At 56.1% G+C, this 15,115-nt stretch overlaps 1 protein-coding gene across 8 annotated transcripts; it reads left to right on the plus strand.

The window, feature by feature from the left end:
- The first annotated feature begins 280 nt into the window (after positions 1-280).
- On the plus strand, positions 281-14,681 carry RASGRP2 (RAS guanyl releasing protein 2). Of its 8 annotated transcripts, none has more exons than XM_038564078.1 (17): positions 281-404; positions 2,236-2,374; positions 3,039-3,141; positions 3,846-3,908; positions 4,232-4,366; positions 5,146-5,296; positions 5,487-5,660; positions 5,834-5,950; positions 7,047-7,328; positions 8,460-8,537; positions 8,768-8,890; positions 9,208-9,323; positions 12,446-12,587; positions 12,861-12,897; positions 13,274-13,444; positions 14,407-14,471; positions 14,647-14,681. In XM_038564078.1, exons 2-16 carry the CDS (start codon positions 2,302-2,304, stop codon positions 14,463-14,465), a joined length of 1,824 nt encoding a protein of 607 aa, XP_038420006.1. In that variant the 5' UTR covers positions 281-404; positions 2,236-2,301; the 3' UTR covers positions 14,466-14,471; positions 14,647-14,681. The 8 variants fall into 8 exon arrangements, with proteins under 8 accessions (XP_038420006.1, XP_038420011.1, XP_038420008.1 ...); XM_038564083.1 differs by having other exon boundaries at positions 4,235-4,366; XM_038564080.1 differs by lacking the exon at positions 281-404 and adding an exon at positions 515-1,135.
- Positions 14,682-15,115: the final 434 nt, after the last annotated feature.

Consider the following 15,115-nt stretch of genomic DNA (forward strand, 5'->3'; position numbering starts at 1 on the left):
TCCACGTCCCGCGAGGCCTGACCTCCGCTCGCCCACCCTCTGCGCGGCGGGTGGCGCAGCCCCAGCCCGCGGCCCCGGCCCCCCGGGCGGCGCGGCAGGGGACGGGTTAAACTGCGCAGGGACCGCCGCGTGCGGGGCGAGGGGGAGCCCCGGGTGGGGGAGGCGCGGCCGGCTGTGCGGAGCCCCGCGCAGGGGCGGGGAGGGAGGGGAGAGGAGGGGAGGGGAGGGGAGCGGAGGGGAGGGGAGGGGAGGGGGCGGCCGCGGCGCGGGGGCGGGGCGGCGGGAAGCGGGGCGGCGGCGCCGAGAGCGGGAGGGAGCCGCAGCCGCAGCAAGGCCGGCGGGCGGGAGCGCACAGAGGTGGCGCGGCCCGGCCGGGTGCGGGATCCGTGCCGCGGGTCCCAAGAGTGAGTGAGCGAGAGCGGGCGGGGCGCCGGGCAGAAGAGGGCCCGGCCCCCACGGGCGCCCCCCTCCCCCAGGGCAGCGCAGGCGGGCTGGGGGCGGCGGGAAGGTTGGTGGGTGCGGAGTCTGCGGCCGGGGTCCGGGAGGGAGGGGAGAGCCGGAGCGCCCTGGACAACCCGCGGGAGGGGGCGGCAGCCGCGGGGCATCCCGCTCTCCCCAGCCACGTTTCAGCGGGACCTTCTTCCACGGACCCCCCCATTTGACAGATGAGAAAATTGAGGCTCCGAGAGGCCAAGTGACTCTCAAGGTCACACAGCGAGGCAGCGGCAGAGCTAGACGGGGGTTGGCTCTGGGTGGTTCCTAGGAAAAGTCCGCCAGAGAACTCAGTAGGGGGGTCCACCTCCAGCCCAGGGGAGTTTGTGTAGGGGCGGGGTACCTTTTTGTGGGGCCAGGCTCTGGCAGCGTCGGAGGATGAGGGGTGTCAGGGCGTTGCGGCTGCAGAGCTCGTCCTGGACTGCGGATGAAGGGGGGGGGCAGCGGAATGGGCGTGTGTGCGCACCCATGGGGGGGTGTGCATGTGTGGGAGTGTACATACGTGTAGGTGCACTGTCTTGTGTGCGCGCACGTGTGCGATTCCAGCGCCTCTATGGGTGCGGAACTACAGGCTGGCTCGAGTGGGCTGCACGTCCGGGACCTGGTCCCATCAACGGGTTTGCATTTTGGGCTGGAAGGCTGGGTATGTGTGCCCCAGGGTTCCTTCCTGCAGGTGTGCGGGGGGTGAGTGCCATTGTACGTATCTGACGGAGGACGGAGGCAAGTGCCTGAGGCTCGCGTGTGTGAATGTGTGGGGTGGTGTCTTACACCCTAATGCGGGCCCCTGGCCTCGGGTATAGAATGAGTGTGTGTCCCTAGCGTGGGTGCGTAAGACCCTGCGGGTGACTAGAGTTGCCTGCATTCTCCACCCCTCATGGCGCTAGCGCCCCCTTCTGGGCACCCTACTCCGTGTGCTCCGAAGGTGGCCGGCCCCGGTGCGCTCACAGCTCGGCTGTGCCGCAAGGAGCCTGGGTCAGGAACTCCGGCTGGGGAGGGAGATGGTCTGAAGGGCTGAGCCAGGACCCCCGGGGCCTTCACTGGGGAGGTGGCTCGGGAGCGCGCGGTTCCCAGGCTCAGGCTTCCAGCTGACGCGTCTCGGCCGCAGCGGGCTCCCCCCACCCCCCACCCCCCACCCCCCGCCCCGCCCCAGGAATGTTCTGCGCTTCAGCTCGCCTCCCCAAGGGCAGGCCCCTGGGGGCTGCCGCAGCCCCGCCTCTCCTCCCCGGGAGCCCGGGAGGGGGCGATGCGGGCAGGACGCCTGGGTTCCTCCCTCCCTCCCATCCCAGGGAGAAATTCCTCCGAGGTCCCCTCAGGCTCTGGGTTCCCAAAATAACCCTGCGGGGGAAGGGAGGCAGTGGAGGGCGGGAAGCGGGAGGGGCGCGGAGCCGAGCGCGGGGTGCTGCAGGTGCCTCGGGGGAGAGGACGCGAGGAGAACAGGGCCTACGGGGGCTGGGGCACAAACCGGTCCCCGGAGTCCGGCTCGCCCAGATCCCCGGGGAGCCCCTCCGCCTTCCCGCGCCTCCGAGGGAGAGCCGGAAGCCTCTCGGCGGGTCGGTTTCCCAACTGGTGGGTTGCACCATCCCGGGCCGGACCGTTTAACCCCGGGAGTGGCCGCGGCGGCCGACTCCGCCCCTGCCCAGCAGGGGGCGTGCCCGCCCCGCCCGGGGCCCGCCCGCCCGGGGCCTCGCCCCCCGCCCCGCGCCGGCCCCTCCGCAGACTCCCTCTTTGCCTCTCCCGGGACAGGGTCCGGCCCGAGCCCCGCGGGAGGCCCAGAGTGCAGCGTGACCTCGCCCACCCGCGCCGGCCGCCATGGCGGGCGCTCTGGACCTGGACAAGGGCTGCACCGTGGAGGAGCTGCTCCGCGGCTGCATCGAAGCCTTCGGTGAGTGGCACGGGAGGGCACCCTCAGCCTGAGCCCAGCCCGAGCCTGGGGCGGGGCCCCTGCCTCCCACGACAGACCCTCGGCCTAGACCCACGCAGTTCCGCACCCTGCCACCTTTTTAACGAAAGCCTGCTCTTCATCACAGGGTGGAGAGGGATCCACGCGCTTCAGACAGATAAAATGTTTCCCTTCCCTAGTGTGCTGGCGTTGAAGGAAGGGAGGGGTCCCCAGACTCTGGCACGCGAAGAGCATTATCTGTCTTCCCGGAGGATCCGGAGGAACTCTCTATCTCTGGCCTGGGAGCTGTTTCCGGCTGATGGGGGGCGGCTTCTCTGGTGAAGGGGTGCCCCTTCCCCCAAGCACTCAGGAAATGACCTCTGGATTCCTGACCCCAGGGAACCCAGACTTCTTCCGCCCCAGCTGGTTCCCCTCGGGACGATGGGCCGGATCGGATGCTCCCCCTCTCCGGTTCTTCTTCGGATCCTGCCTCATCCCTCTCCCTCCTCCCTACCTTTTCTCTCTAATCTGCCTCTTGGTTTCAGAGTCCTGGGAAAGCAGGTGATGGGCGGGGGGCCAGAGATCCAGCGGGCTCTGGGGTAGGCTTGAGGGACCCCAGCTACGGGCCGAAGGGCCAACTCGCTTCTCTCTGACCCCTCGGAGTTAGATGACTCCGGGAAGGTGCGGGACCCGCAGCTGGTGCGCATGTTTCTCATGATGCACCCTTGGTACATCCCTTCCTCTCAGCTGGCGGCAAAGCTGCTCCACATATATCCTTCCCGGGCCTCACCACGGCCCTGCAGTCCCAGTCCATGAGGGAGCGTGGCTGCCCAGCCCAGGCCAAGATTGGGCTTCGCTCCTAGAGCGTGGGCCGCTCCTGCGTCCTAGAGTTCAGGGCAGCCTCTCTAGGCGGCCTAGGCTCCACCCCTCTCCTCCTCCCGACTCAGGCCTCGCCCCTTCCCGCCCCCTCCCCACCTGGGCTTTGCTCTTCTGCTCCCTACAGTAGAAGACCTGTCCCTACTCCCAGCCCAGGTCCCTCCTCCGGCCTCTCTCTCAGAACCCAGGCCATGCTTTCAGCCACCCCCAGAACCTAGCGCCCTCCTCAAGTTCACCCCACATCCCCGCCTTCAGCCCCTTTCCGACAGGCCCGTCCCAGATCCCACCCCCAGCATTTCTCCTAGGTCGGGGCTCAGTCCTCAGCCTCCCTCCAGAATTCTAGACCCTTTCCCTGCTTCCCTTTCTAGAATTAGTCTCCATTCTTTTTTTTTTTCTTCTAAATTTTATTTATTTATTCATGAGAGACACAGAGAGGGAGGCAGAGACATAGGCAGAGGGAGAAGCAGGCTCCATGCAGGGAGCCTGACACCCGACTGGATCCCAGGACCCCAAGATCACGGGCGGAAGGCAGGTGCTCAACCACTGAGCCACCCAGGCATCCCAGTCTCCATTCTGTATTTCCTTAACTCTCCTTCACCTATCAACAATCCCGGAAGGATAACTCCAATTCGCTGCAGGTGAAAACGTGCCACCTGGTCAGGTGAGTCTTCCTTTTGGGGCTCTGTCTCCTCCTCTTGCTCCCTTTGCTCAGGCTTCAGACTGGCCTGAAGGAGAGGAAAGGGACTGTTCTGGGAGTTGCTCATGTAGGTTTGAGCCCCGGCTCTGTCCATGGTGGGCCTGCTGCTGCAGGGCGTGCCTTCCTGGTCTGGGCCTGGGTATTCTAATCTGCCCAGTGGGTGTGGGGAAGGAATGAGACAGCAAGTGGGGGGACCACAGTTTGGGGCTCTTTCCCCCTCCCTGGGGAGCTCCAGCCCCTCGGGGATGGTGGGGGAAGGGCTGCCTTGGGTGATAATGAGTTTCCAGCAGGTACTGGATCTCAGCATTCCCAGCAGAGTTTGACTTGAACCCTGAGCTCGCTGAGCAGATCAAGGAGCTGAAGGCTCTGCTAGACCAAGAAGGGAACCGGCGCCACAGCAGCCTCATTGACATCGAGAGCGTGTGCGTGGGGGCAAGCTTGAGAGCTGGGGAGGGCACTTGGCATCCCACACCATCTGTGCTTAATAAATGTTTATTGAGTTGAATGCGTGAGGGTCATGTCACTGTCTTGCTTAAAAACCTCTGGCTCCCTGTCACCTTCACAATGTCTAGGCTGAGGATTAAGGCCTCTGATGGTCTCTGGCCAGTTTTCCTGTCTCATCTTCTACAGCCCCCTCCCATCCCATGCACTTCATCCCGCAGCTACACCACTGGTCTGCTCACCGATCTCCAGTCTTGCATCCCTTCCCACCATGGTGCTCTGCTCAGCTCAGTCCCCTTGCCTGCCTCTCTGTGTTGTAAAGACTCTGCTCAAGTATGGAGTGTCTGTGGGCTCACAGGTCTTCCAGGGCAGAATTTGTCATTCCCTCCTGTGTCCCACCCATGGCACTTGGTGCAGACGCCATCAAAAGACCTGTATCCGTGCCATGCTGTTTTGTGATTGTTTCTGTGTCTGTCTTCCCCAGTAGACTGTGAGCTCCTCAAGGGCAGGAAATGTGTCTTGCTCATCTCTCTACCCCCAGCACCTAGCACAGTGCTGAGTGCCTGAGCAGGGGGAGATAGCGGGAGTTGCTGGGGGAGATAGTGGGAGTTGCTGGGGATGGGTGCATCGGTGTCTGGCACGGTGCCTCAGACTGTGTGGGTCCTCAGTCAGCTTGCGTGGTGTGTCTGCGTGAGTGTGGGGGTCCTAAGGGATGGGGTATCTCCAGCAAAGGGCTCATTGCCCTTGCCTCACTTCCCAGCCCCACCTACAAGTGGAAGCGGCAGGTGACCCAGCGGAACCCTGTAGCACAGAAAAAACGAAAGATGTCCCTATTGTTCGACCACCTGGAACCCTTGGAACTAGCAGAGCATCTCACCTACTTAGAGTATCGCTCCTTCTGCAAGATCCTGGTGCGGCCCAAGGGCCTTTGGTCCAGGGTGGAGTTTGGGCTGGGGGGGTATTGGCCCTAGGAGGAACAGGGTTAGGGTATGGGGTGGGTTGGGGGGTTTCAGGGTAACCAATGAAGGGCAGCTGGAGGGTGAGGAGTGGCCATCTGTGGGGGGAGGGGCCTGCAGGGGCTGAGGCCTCTCCTGCCCCCAGTTTCAGGACTATCACAGTTTTGTGACTCATGGCTGCACCGTGGACAACCCCGTCCTGGAGAGATTCATCTCCCTCTTCAACAGTGTCTCACAGTGGGTGCAGCTTATGATTCTCAGCAAGCCCACTGCCCCTCAGCGTGCCCTGGTCATCACGCACTTTGTCCACGTGGCAGAGGTGCTTTCCCCTCCCTCTTCCCCAAGCACCCTGGTGGGGGAGGGGGTTGTGGGGCAGTAGGGTGAGGCCCTCCTTTCCACTCACCCACTGCCTCCTCTCCGGAAAAGCCGGGCCAAATCCTGGGCCTGTTCAATGACTCACTGCCTTCCCCCTCCTCATTTGCACCCCCACAGAAGCTGCTTCACTTGCAGAACTTCAACACTCTGATGGCCGTGGTCGGAGGCCTGAGCCACAGCTCCATCTCCCGCCTCAAGGAGACTCACAGTCATGTTAGCTCTGAGACCATTAAGGTGCCTGGGATAGTGGGGCTCATGGTGTGGTGGTGGTCAGGGGAAGAACCTCATCAAGCCCTGGGCCCAGTTTCCCAGGTCTGGCCTCCCTGAGAACTCCTGGTAGTGTTGGGGGCTGTGCACTCCTGCCCCCATTTGACAGATATGGAAACTGAGGCTCAGAGGGGTTCAGTACTTTTCACAGGTTACACAGTGAGAGTGGCAGAGTAGGGGCTCACAGGGCTGCCTGACCCCAAAGTTTGTGCTTTTCTCCTCCTTTTACTCATTTTTTTTAACATATTGGGTGATGTATGTATAGAGATGTATATAAAGCATATGTAGAGATTAAAGAAAAGTTATAAAGAAAACGCTTGTGTAACTACCACCCAGGTCTGAGAAATAGAACATTGCCAGCCCCCGAAGCTCCCAGCACCTTAGAACATAACTCCCTCCCCATCAGAGGTAACCAATGCTATGACTTTCGTAATGATGACGGCCTTGCTCTTCTTTATAGCTTTACCACTTACGTATGAATCTCAAAGCAATATGGGATTTTTGTCGCCTGTTTTTGGATCTTCTATGAATGGAACTCTGTTGTATGTTATTTTATGTCTTGCTTCTTTCAGTTTTACGTTCTGTTACTTAGAGCAGTTGTTCATTCAGTTCTGTTGCCGTATAATATTTTATTCTAAGTCTACCGCAATGGATATAGCTACTCTACCATTGAACATCTGGAGGTCTTCCCAGTTTGGGCTGTTACAATCGACACAGCTAGAAACGTTCTTCTGGATCTTTGTCGTGTGCTGCTTGCCTTCCTGAGCCTCAGTTTCTTTTCCTGTTAAATGTTGATGATATTCCATGCCCCAGCCTGGTGTAGAGGTGTGGTCCTTGGCAGTGGGTGTTCCCTTGAGCTCATGACCCCTGAACTCTGACCCCTGGGGCTAAGGGAGACAGTACAGTGCTGGGGGACAGTGAGGGAAGATTTTCAACCTTTCACCCATCCCTGACTCTGACTCCTCATCCTCTCCTATGTTTCCAGGGCTGCGGGGGAAGGGCAGTTGAGCCAGTGATGTGTGTATGTGTGTGTGACCCTCTGCCTTTTGCCTCCCCTCCCCAGCTCTGGGAAGGTCTGACAGAACTAGTGACGGCCACGAGCAACTATGGCAACTACCGGCGCCGGCTGGCAGCCTGTGTGGGTTTCCGCTTTCCTATCCTGGGTGTACACCTCAAGGACCTGGTGGCTCTGCAGCTGGCACTGCCTGACTGGCTGGACCCTGCCCGGACCCGACTTAATGGGGCCAAGATGAAGCAGCTCTTCAGCATCCTGGAGGAGCTGGCCATGGTGACCAGCCTTCGGCCACCAGTGCAGGCCAACCCTGATCTGCTGAGCCTACTCACGGTGAGGGGTTGGGAGCAGGGATGCTGGGGGGCCGGGCAGCAGGGCGGACAACCATATACCTGGTTTTAGATTTATGCAAGGCTGTGGATTTGGTCTTGAGTTCTAGGTTCTGATCAAGGAACTGAGATCCAGCCTGGGCTCCAGGGTTTGGAGTGGACTCTGAGATGAGTTCCAGGCTCCAAATGGGGCTATGGACTAAGGTCTGATTTTGAGGCTGGTATGTGGGCTTTTTGTGCTGAGCTTGAAGCTGGGCCTGGGTCCTGGGTTGAGTTCCTGGGAATGGGTTATATTGAAGGCTTAGGGTCCAGCTCTGGGTTCTGGATGCAGGGTGGTTTCTAAATATGGTCTTTTTTTTTTTTTTTTTAAGATTTTATTTATTTATTCATGAGGATGCAGAGATATAGGCAGAGGGAGAAGCAGGCTTCCTGCAGGGAGCCTGATGTGAGACTCTATCCCAGGACCCTGGGATCACGATCTGAGCCAAAGGCAGATGCTCAACCACTGAGCCACCCAGGCATCCCTCTAAACATGGTCTTGAGCTCTTAGAAAAGACCTGGGATTGGTCTTGGACTTGGTTTTGGGGTCTATGATGAGAGTAGGTTCTAGTCGATCTGGACTAGGTTCTAGACATAGAGCAGGGGCTTGAGTTTTGGGTCTAGTGTGAATTCTTAGTTGTTTCCAGGCTCTGGGCTGGGATCGGGATTGAAATCTGAGTGGGATTCTGGATGCTGGGTTGGGTTCTAGGTTGGGGCTTAATCTCAGAGCTCTTGGCTATGTTCTGACCTAGATTCTTGGCTGGATTCTTGGCAATCCAGCCAAGAATTGTGCTCCAGGTTTGGGCCAAGGTGTGGGTGCTGGTTCTTGTGCTAGGCTGGTGTGTGGTTGCTGGCTCAATCTCTTGACACTGAGATCATGACTGGAGGCGAAATCCAGGCTGCACACTTAACTGATGGAGCCACTCAGGCGCCCTTCTAGGGTGTTTTCTAAGCTGGCCTTTGTCCTGAGTCTAGCATCTGGACTGGGTTCCAGGCTGAGTTGTGACCTCTAGGTGGACCTATGACCCTGGGCTCTGGACAGTGGGCTCCTGAGGACAGCAGGGGCAGTGGGTGTGATCAGACCTGTGTGTCCCAGGTATCTCTGGATCAGTATCAGACAGAGGATGAACTCTACCAGCTGTCCCTGCAGCGGGAGCCACGCTCCAAGTCCTCGGTGAGATAGGGAATCCCTGCTTCCTAACTCTGCCTAATGTCTTCCTCCCCTACTTCTGCCCTTCCTGAAAATCCCAGGACGGGAGGGTAAGCAGAGCTCTCAGAGGCTACCTCACCTCTCTAGCTTGTTGGGCAGGCAGGCTCCCTTCTCCCCATGGCCTCCCCGCTCCTCTCCCCTGGGCTCTGGCCTCCCTCCCTCTGACTCTCACTCAGTCTTGATCATCCCTGTAGCCAACCAGCCCCACAAGCTGCACCCCACCTCCCCGGCCCCCAGTTCTGGATGAGTGGACCTCAGCTGCCAAACCCAAGCTGGACCAGGCACTCCTGGTGGAACACATCGAGAAGATGGTGGAGGTAAGACTGTGGTAGCCAGCTTTGGCCCCTGAGCAGTTGGGAGACAGGTCGGTAGTGGTCAGTGAAGAGTGGTTTTGCCAGGCCACTACCCCCGGATTGATACCAGTGCCATGTTCAAAGGCCAGCGCTCCCTCCCAGAAGGCAAGGGGCATAGCCAGTGGGTGGGGTTGGGGGTAGGGGCGTGAAAGAGGGAGATAAAGTGGGAGATGGAGAGCCACTCACGTCTGAGACACCCTTCCTGACATGGACTGAGAACGTGGGCAGGACGTGGCTGTGCCTGTTTTATTTTGCCTCGTGTGTCCCTCTGTGTGCTCCAGTCTGTGTTCCGGAACTTTGACGTCGATGGGGATGGCCACATCTCACAGGAAGAGTTCCAGATCATCCGTGGGAACTTCCCTTACCTCAGCGCCTTTGGGGACCTCGACCAGAACCAGTGAGGAGAGCTGGGGGCTGGGGGAGCGGGAAGGCAGGCTCACTTCCCCTCCGTGTCAGCTTCCTCCTGTGCAAGATGAGGCCACTAAACCAGATGATCTCGGCAGAGGAAGCTACCAATGTGGGGAGGGGCTCTCATCTCAGGGGAGAGGCTGCCGGCTGTGGAGGCACAGGTTACCCCACTTGTTCAGATGGGGGGGTTCCACCTGAAGCTTGCAAAGACTGGCCTGGGGACAGAAGTGCTGCTTTACTTGTGGAGCTCATAGCTGGCAAAAAGTGTGGGCAAGTTCAATTCCTGGGTAGCCTGTTTTAATGAATAGAAAAGAAAGGCCTGTAATTAGCAGCACCCACGTACTTATCAACAATTCACATATTGACAATTTGGACAAACAGCTGGTTCTCTGAAGTAGGTTGGACATGTCCCCCACAACCATGTTTCATATCCTTGTTTTGCTGAACTCTAGTCAAAATTTTTAGTCCGACTCGGGTCGAGTTATATTTTAATGTTACTCATATTTCAAAAATCTGTTGTTTTTTTTTCATATTGCAAAACTCCGTGGTGAAAAAGAAATCCAGGTAGTAAAATAGATTTATAGTGAACAAAGCCCATGAATGAAGTAAGAAGTGAAAGTTCCCTTTTTCCTCTCTGATCTTTCCTATCAGGAGAGGTTATATTATCTTTAGCAACATGTTAGCAGTGTTACTGGCTAGGCAACACTGTATCCTTCCAGTCTTTTTCTTTTCTCCAAGCTTGTACAAGTTGATTTTGTTTGTCTGGGTCTGTTCCGTGGACAAACAGGAGTATCCTATACATCTGGCTCTGCCCATGGTGCTGGTTGTAGTTGCTTTGTTTCTGCTTCTAAGAACTGAGACCGAGTTCTAGGTTAGGTCCCTGGGTTGGTGGGTGGATTTTTTTCCCAGGTCCCATTTTCAGTAAGGGGTCAGCCCTTGGAGACCTTGGATATAGCTTCACGCAGGGGTTTCAGCCTTAACTCTCCACCTTCTGCATGCCCCAAGCCTCGTGCCCAGCTCATCTGGGTATCAAAACGCAGCACCTGGCTCACTGTGGGGTGGGGGGACCAGCACCCCCCCTCCAAGGGCAGCCTCAGCATCTGCTCCTCACTCCCTGTCTCAGCTTGAAGCTTGCTCTTTGTTTCTGTAACCCGGGGATTACCATTTCTTTCTCGAAAACTCACCTGTGCATTTAAAGCAAATCTGGATGTATTTTAACTAGGATCTATGTATTTGTAGCAGTAGGGTTTTCAGGTTTTTGTGTCATTGTTGTTTTTTAATCACTGTCTCGGTAGAACTGCACATCTTGTTTTTTTTGCTTTTGTTTTTGTTTCCCACTTAACCCTTTACCATGGACAGCTTTCCATGCTGCTTCATGCAGAACGACCTCATTCTTTAGAATGGTTGCAGTGGATCCCACTATGTAGCTGGGCCTTCATTTGCCTCACTATTCTCCTGCTGATGGACATGTAGACTGTTCCCAGTTTTTCGCTATTAATATACGCCATGCTGCTGTGAACATCTTTGTACCAATGCACTCAGGCCACTATTTCTGTAGGAGAAATTCCTAGAAGTGGGATAATTGGATCAAAAGATATGCACATTCTAAATTAGGAGAGAGACTGCCAAAGTGACCTCAGGCAAGGTTGTGCTGGCTTGCACCCCCATCAGCAGTGAACAAGTGCCCATTTCCCAACTTCCTTGCCAACAGTGGACGGTATAATAAGCTTTACAATTTTGTCAGTCTAATTGGCAAATGGTGTCTTGGTTAAATTTGAATCTCTTCAATACTAGTGGGGGTAGGATATCTTTTCATATGTTTATTGGCCTCTTATATTTCTTCTGTGGACTGCCTGTTCATATTCTTTGTCCATTATTCCACTGGATTTGTTGGTCTTTTTCTCATCGAATTTCAGAATCTCTGTTAATGGATATTAACCCTTTGCTGTTGAACGTGTTCGCAAATATTTTCTCCCAGTCTGTCATTTATGTTGTCTTTTGCCATATAAAATTTTTTAAAAATGTCGTGTGCTCAGTATGTCAGTCTTTTCCTTTATGGCTTCTCCAATGTGTGTTATGTGTAGAAAGACCCTCATCTCCTGGAAATTACAAAGATATTCTCTTACACCTTTTCAGATACTTTGATAATTTTATCTTTTTTACATTAGCGTTCTCAGTTCAGTGAGGAATCTAGGGTGATATTTTTTTGTAAATGGCCAGTGGGCCCCCAATGCCCTATTGAACTGAAGGATCACCGGGATCACATCATGGACCCCCACATATAATGGGCAGGAACTTCCAACAATGACCAGCCCTGACAGAAACAGTTCCTGGTGGCCCAGGACCTGTTAATGACACAGACACTATTGTAAATGCTTCATATATGCTGCCTCACTTAATCCTCGCAAAAACTCCCTGAGGCACAGGGATGATCACAATCCGCATTTGTAGAAGAAGAAACTGAGGCACAGGGAGATTAACTATCCCAAAGGTCACACAGCCAGGAAGCAGCAGACCAGAACTTGAACTGTGGTCTGTATCCAGAGCATGTGGTCACTCTTTCCCTAAAATGTGTTGATGGGTGAGAAAAGGGTTCTGTGGGAAGCCCTGGATTATGTGGGGAACCCTGAGCGCAGGTGTCTTTCTGGCTTTCACTCACATGACAGTGAGACCCAGGCGGCTTTTTCGAATCTTGCCTGGTCCTGGAGCTCATCAGAAATCTCTTAATTCTCAGGGCTCCCAACTGGTGTTCCAAAGAGCTCACTTTGGAAAACAAAGTGGGAAAGTGCACAGCCCTTTTAGTTAGTATCCACGCCAAGTGTGTAAAGTGGGCAGGACAGGAATTACGATTGCCATTTTTGTGGTGAGGAAACCCGGGGAGAGTGACTTACCCAAGACCTCACAAGTAGTATCGGCCCCCACTCACCCCCTCACTCCAAGCATCTGCCTGCCTTCGGCTAGCGTTCTCTCTCCTGCACCGGGAGTTCAAAATCAGGAGTGGGGTGAGGATCTTTTCTTTGGTAGGGAGGTTCCCAGTGGGATGGATTAGGCCGGTGGTGGGTGGTCCCCGGGGGAGGGCCCCCCCTTGAGGCGTTCCCCTTCCCCCGACAGGGATGGCTGCATCAGCAGGGAGGAGATGGTCTCTTACTTCCTGCGCTCCAGCTCGGTGCTGGGCGGCCGCATGGGCTTCGTGCACAACTTCCACGAGAGCAGCTCCCTGCGCCCGGTTGCCTGCCGCCACTGCAAGGCCCTGGTGAGCCCCCGCCCCAGCCACGCCCCTCGGCCCAGGCCCCCGGCCCCGCCCGCCCCTGGCCCCGCCCCGGCCCCGCCCCTGCCGAGCCTGCTTAGCTGGGGCCGACCTCCCTAATTCCGCCTGCGTCTCCTCTCGGGGTGCTGCGCCTACTAGCCAGCTCCGGGGGGCCCGAAAGCACCAGGGTCAGTGCCAGCCCCTGCCCTTGAGAAGGAAGACGTAGAGTCATTAGCCCTAAAGACCTCTTCCCCAGCACGGCCCTCTCCTCTATTTCAGATCCTGGGCATCTACAAGCAGGGCCTCAAATGCCGAGGTGAGCAGGGCTGGTGGGCTGAATTTGGGGGGAAGAGTTACTCTCTGGGTAGGGACCCTTTTTGTGTGTGTGGGAGCAATTGCGGAGCAGCGAAGTACCTTGCAGCCAGAGAGGCACGATAATTGTATTGAAGTGGGGGGTAGCCTTCAGTGGCCTTTTATTTTGGTGAGCCAGCGGCCCAGGAACAGAACTCTGGAGAGGGCTTGGCCCTGCGGGCAGGATGAAGAGAGCACTGTGGAAAGAGATTCTCATTTTGGTGGGGGGGGGGGGAGGGCTGCTCAGGAGCAGAAGATACTGGGGAGAGGGGCCTGCTAGAGAACCAGGTGGAGGGTGTTCTGACCAACGCCTGGCCGGCCTCCCCATCTGCCTCCCCCAGCCTGCGGTGTGAACTGCCACAAACAGTGTAAAGACCGTCTGTCGGTTGAATGCCGGCGCCGGGCACAGAGTGTGAGTCTGGAGGGGTCTGCACCCTCACCCTCACCCACCCATCACCGGGCCTTCAGCTTCTCCCTGCCCCGCCCAGGTAGGCGAGGCTCCCGGCCTCCAGGTAAGAGGTGATCTCATTGTGTATTGGCCTGTGAGGGGAGGGAGGCAGGGCCATCCTGGCAAAGTATTACCTTATCCAGGAGGGAAACCATTCCAGAGTTTGTAATTCTATTGTTTTGGTGGGGACGGTACAAAAAGGTTGAACAGGTAAGGGGGCCAGAGGGTGGCTCAGGAACCCTTGTTCTTCTGAAGCTGAGAGAGGCTAATACAGAAAGAAGAGTAAAAATGAAAGGCTTCAAGAGTCCAATCACAGGAGCACCTGGCTGGCTCAGTCACCAGAGCCCGTGACTCTTGATCTCAGCATAACAAGTTCAAGCCCGATGTTGGGCATAAAGCTTACTTAAAAAAAAAAAAAAAAAAAAAAGATTCCAGTCACACTCTTACTTTGTGAAGGGGATTGACATTAGATTGAAGAGGGAATCATGTCAGCCATTTGCTTGCATTTCCCTTTTTGGCTGCTCTGGACACCATTCTGAGAAAAGTCCCTTGCCCTGAAAATCTTTGGTGGCTCTCTTGGGGTCTCTGGTGGTTTTAGGTCAGTTTGCTGAATGATAATTCCCCCAATGATTATTTTGCTGAGAACAGTCTGAGGAACCACATTAAACTGGGGTCTAAGGCAGTTGACCACAACTGTTTGGGTTGGCATAAGTCCTCAAAAATAGAAAAGATGAAACCATTTGCATCGAGCCTTCCAGAAGTGCTGGGGTCTAAGACATGAAACACACAAAACTGACACTTTAAGCAAACTGCACTGACAAATCGGTGGTGGTGAAAAAAGCTGTAGCAGAATGAAAACTTGGAAAAAGAGCCTCAAAAATGGGGCCAGTTGGTCATTCAGTGAATTGATTTTTGGTGGATGGGTCTGCTTAGGGATGGGGTGGGGTGCCTCCTGTGAGTGAGGGAAGGGCTGCTGAAGGCACAGGGACCCTGGAGTGACCTCCACCCCCACCTGCTTCCCTGCAGAGATCCGAGAAGAGGAGGTGCAAGCAGTGGAGGACGGTGTATTCGACATCCACTTGTAATGGATGGTGAGTCCTCCCTCCACAGCCTGTGCCACTGAGGGCTGGCGGTATGGGGGAGGAGGCAGTGGGAGGATCAGGGAGACAGGCCCTCTGTCCAAATGGCCCAGGCCAGGTGGACTCCTACTTTTTGGGGGAGGATCTTCCTTACAACCTTTGGTTGTTGTTGTTTTTTCCTTCTCAGTTGTGACTGGATCAAGCACTCCTATCTGCCTTGGAGAAAAGACTTGGACCAGAGCAGGAAGCCTGGGGTGCTGGGGCAGCAGGCTGGGGCTGGGGGGTGGGGTGTGAGGGTGGCATGCAGCTGGAGGTTGGGCCAGGGCTGGCGTCCCTAAGGTTGTACAGACTCTTGTGAATATTTGTATTTTCCAGATGGAATAAAAAGGCCCGTGTAATTAACCTAGACTGGCAGATCCTAGAATCTTCATGGGGGGGAGGCAGGGTGGGGGCGGGGAACTGCGATCATAGGGACTAGAGTGTTGGAGTCTAGAACTTTGTAGTCAAGAGAATCTTGGGAGATCAGGAATATCATGTATTGGGACTAGAATTGGGGGGTAGAACTTTAGAAGCAAAAAACCTTGGAACATAACAATTTGGGGAACTGGTGGTCGTGTATAACCACAGCCTTCAGCCTATAGCTGAAATTCCTTTAC

Source organism: Canis lupus, chromosome 18 (assembly GCF_011100685.1).
Source record: "Canis lupus familiaris isolate Mischka breed German Shepherd chromosome 18, alternate assembly UU_Cfam_GSD_1.0, whole genome shotgun sequence".
Classification (NCBI taxonomy): domain Eukaryota; kingdom Metazoa; phylum Chordata; class Mammalia; order Carnivora; family Canidae; genus Canis; species Canis lupus.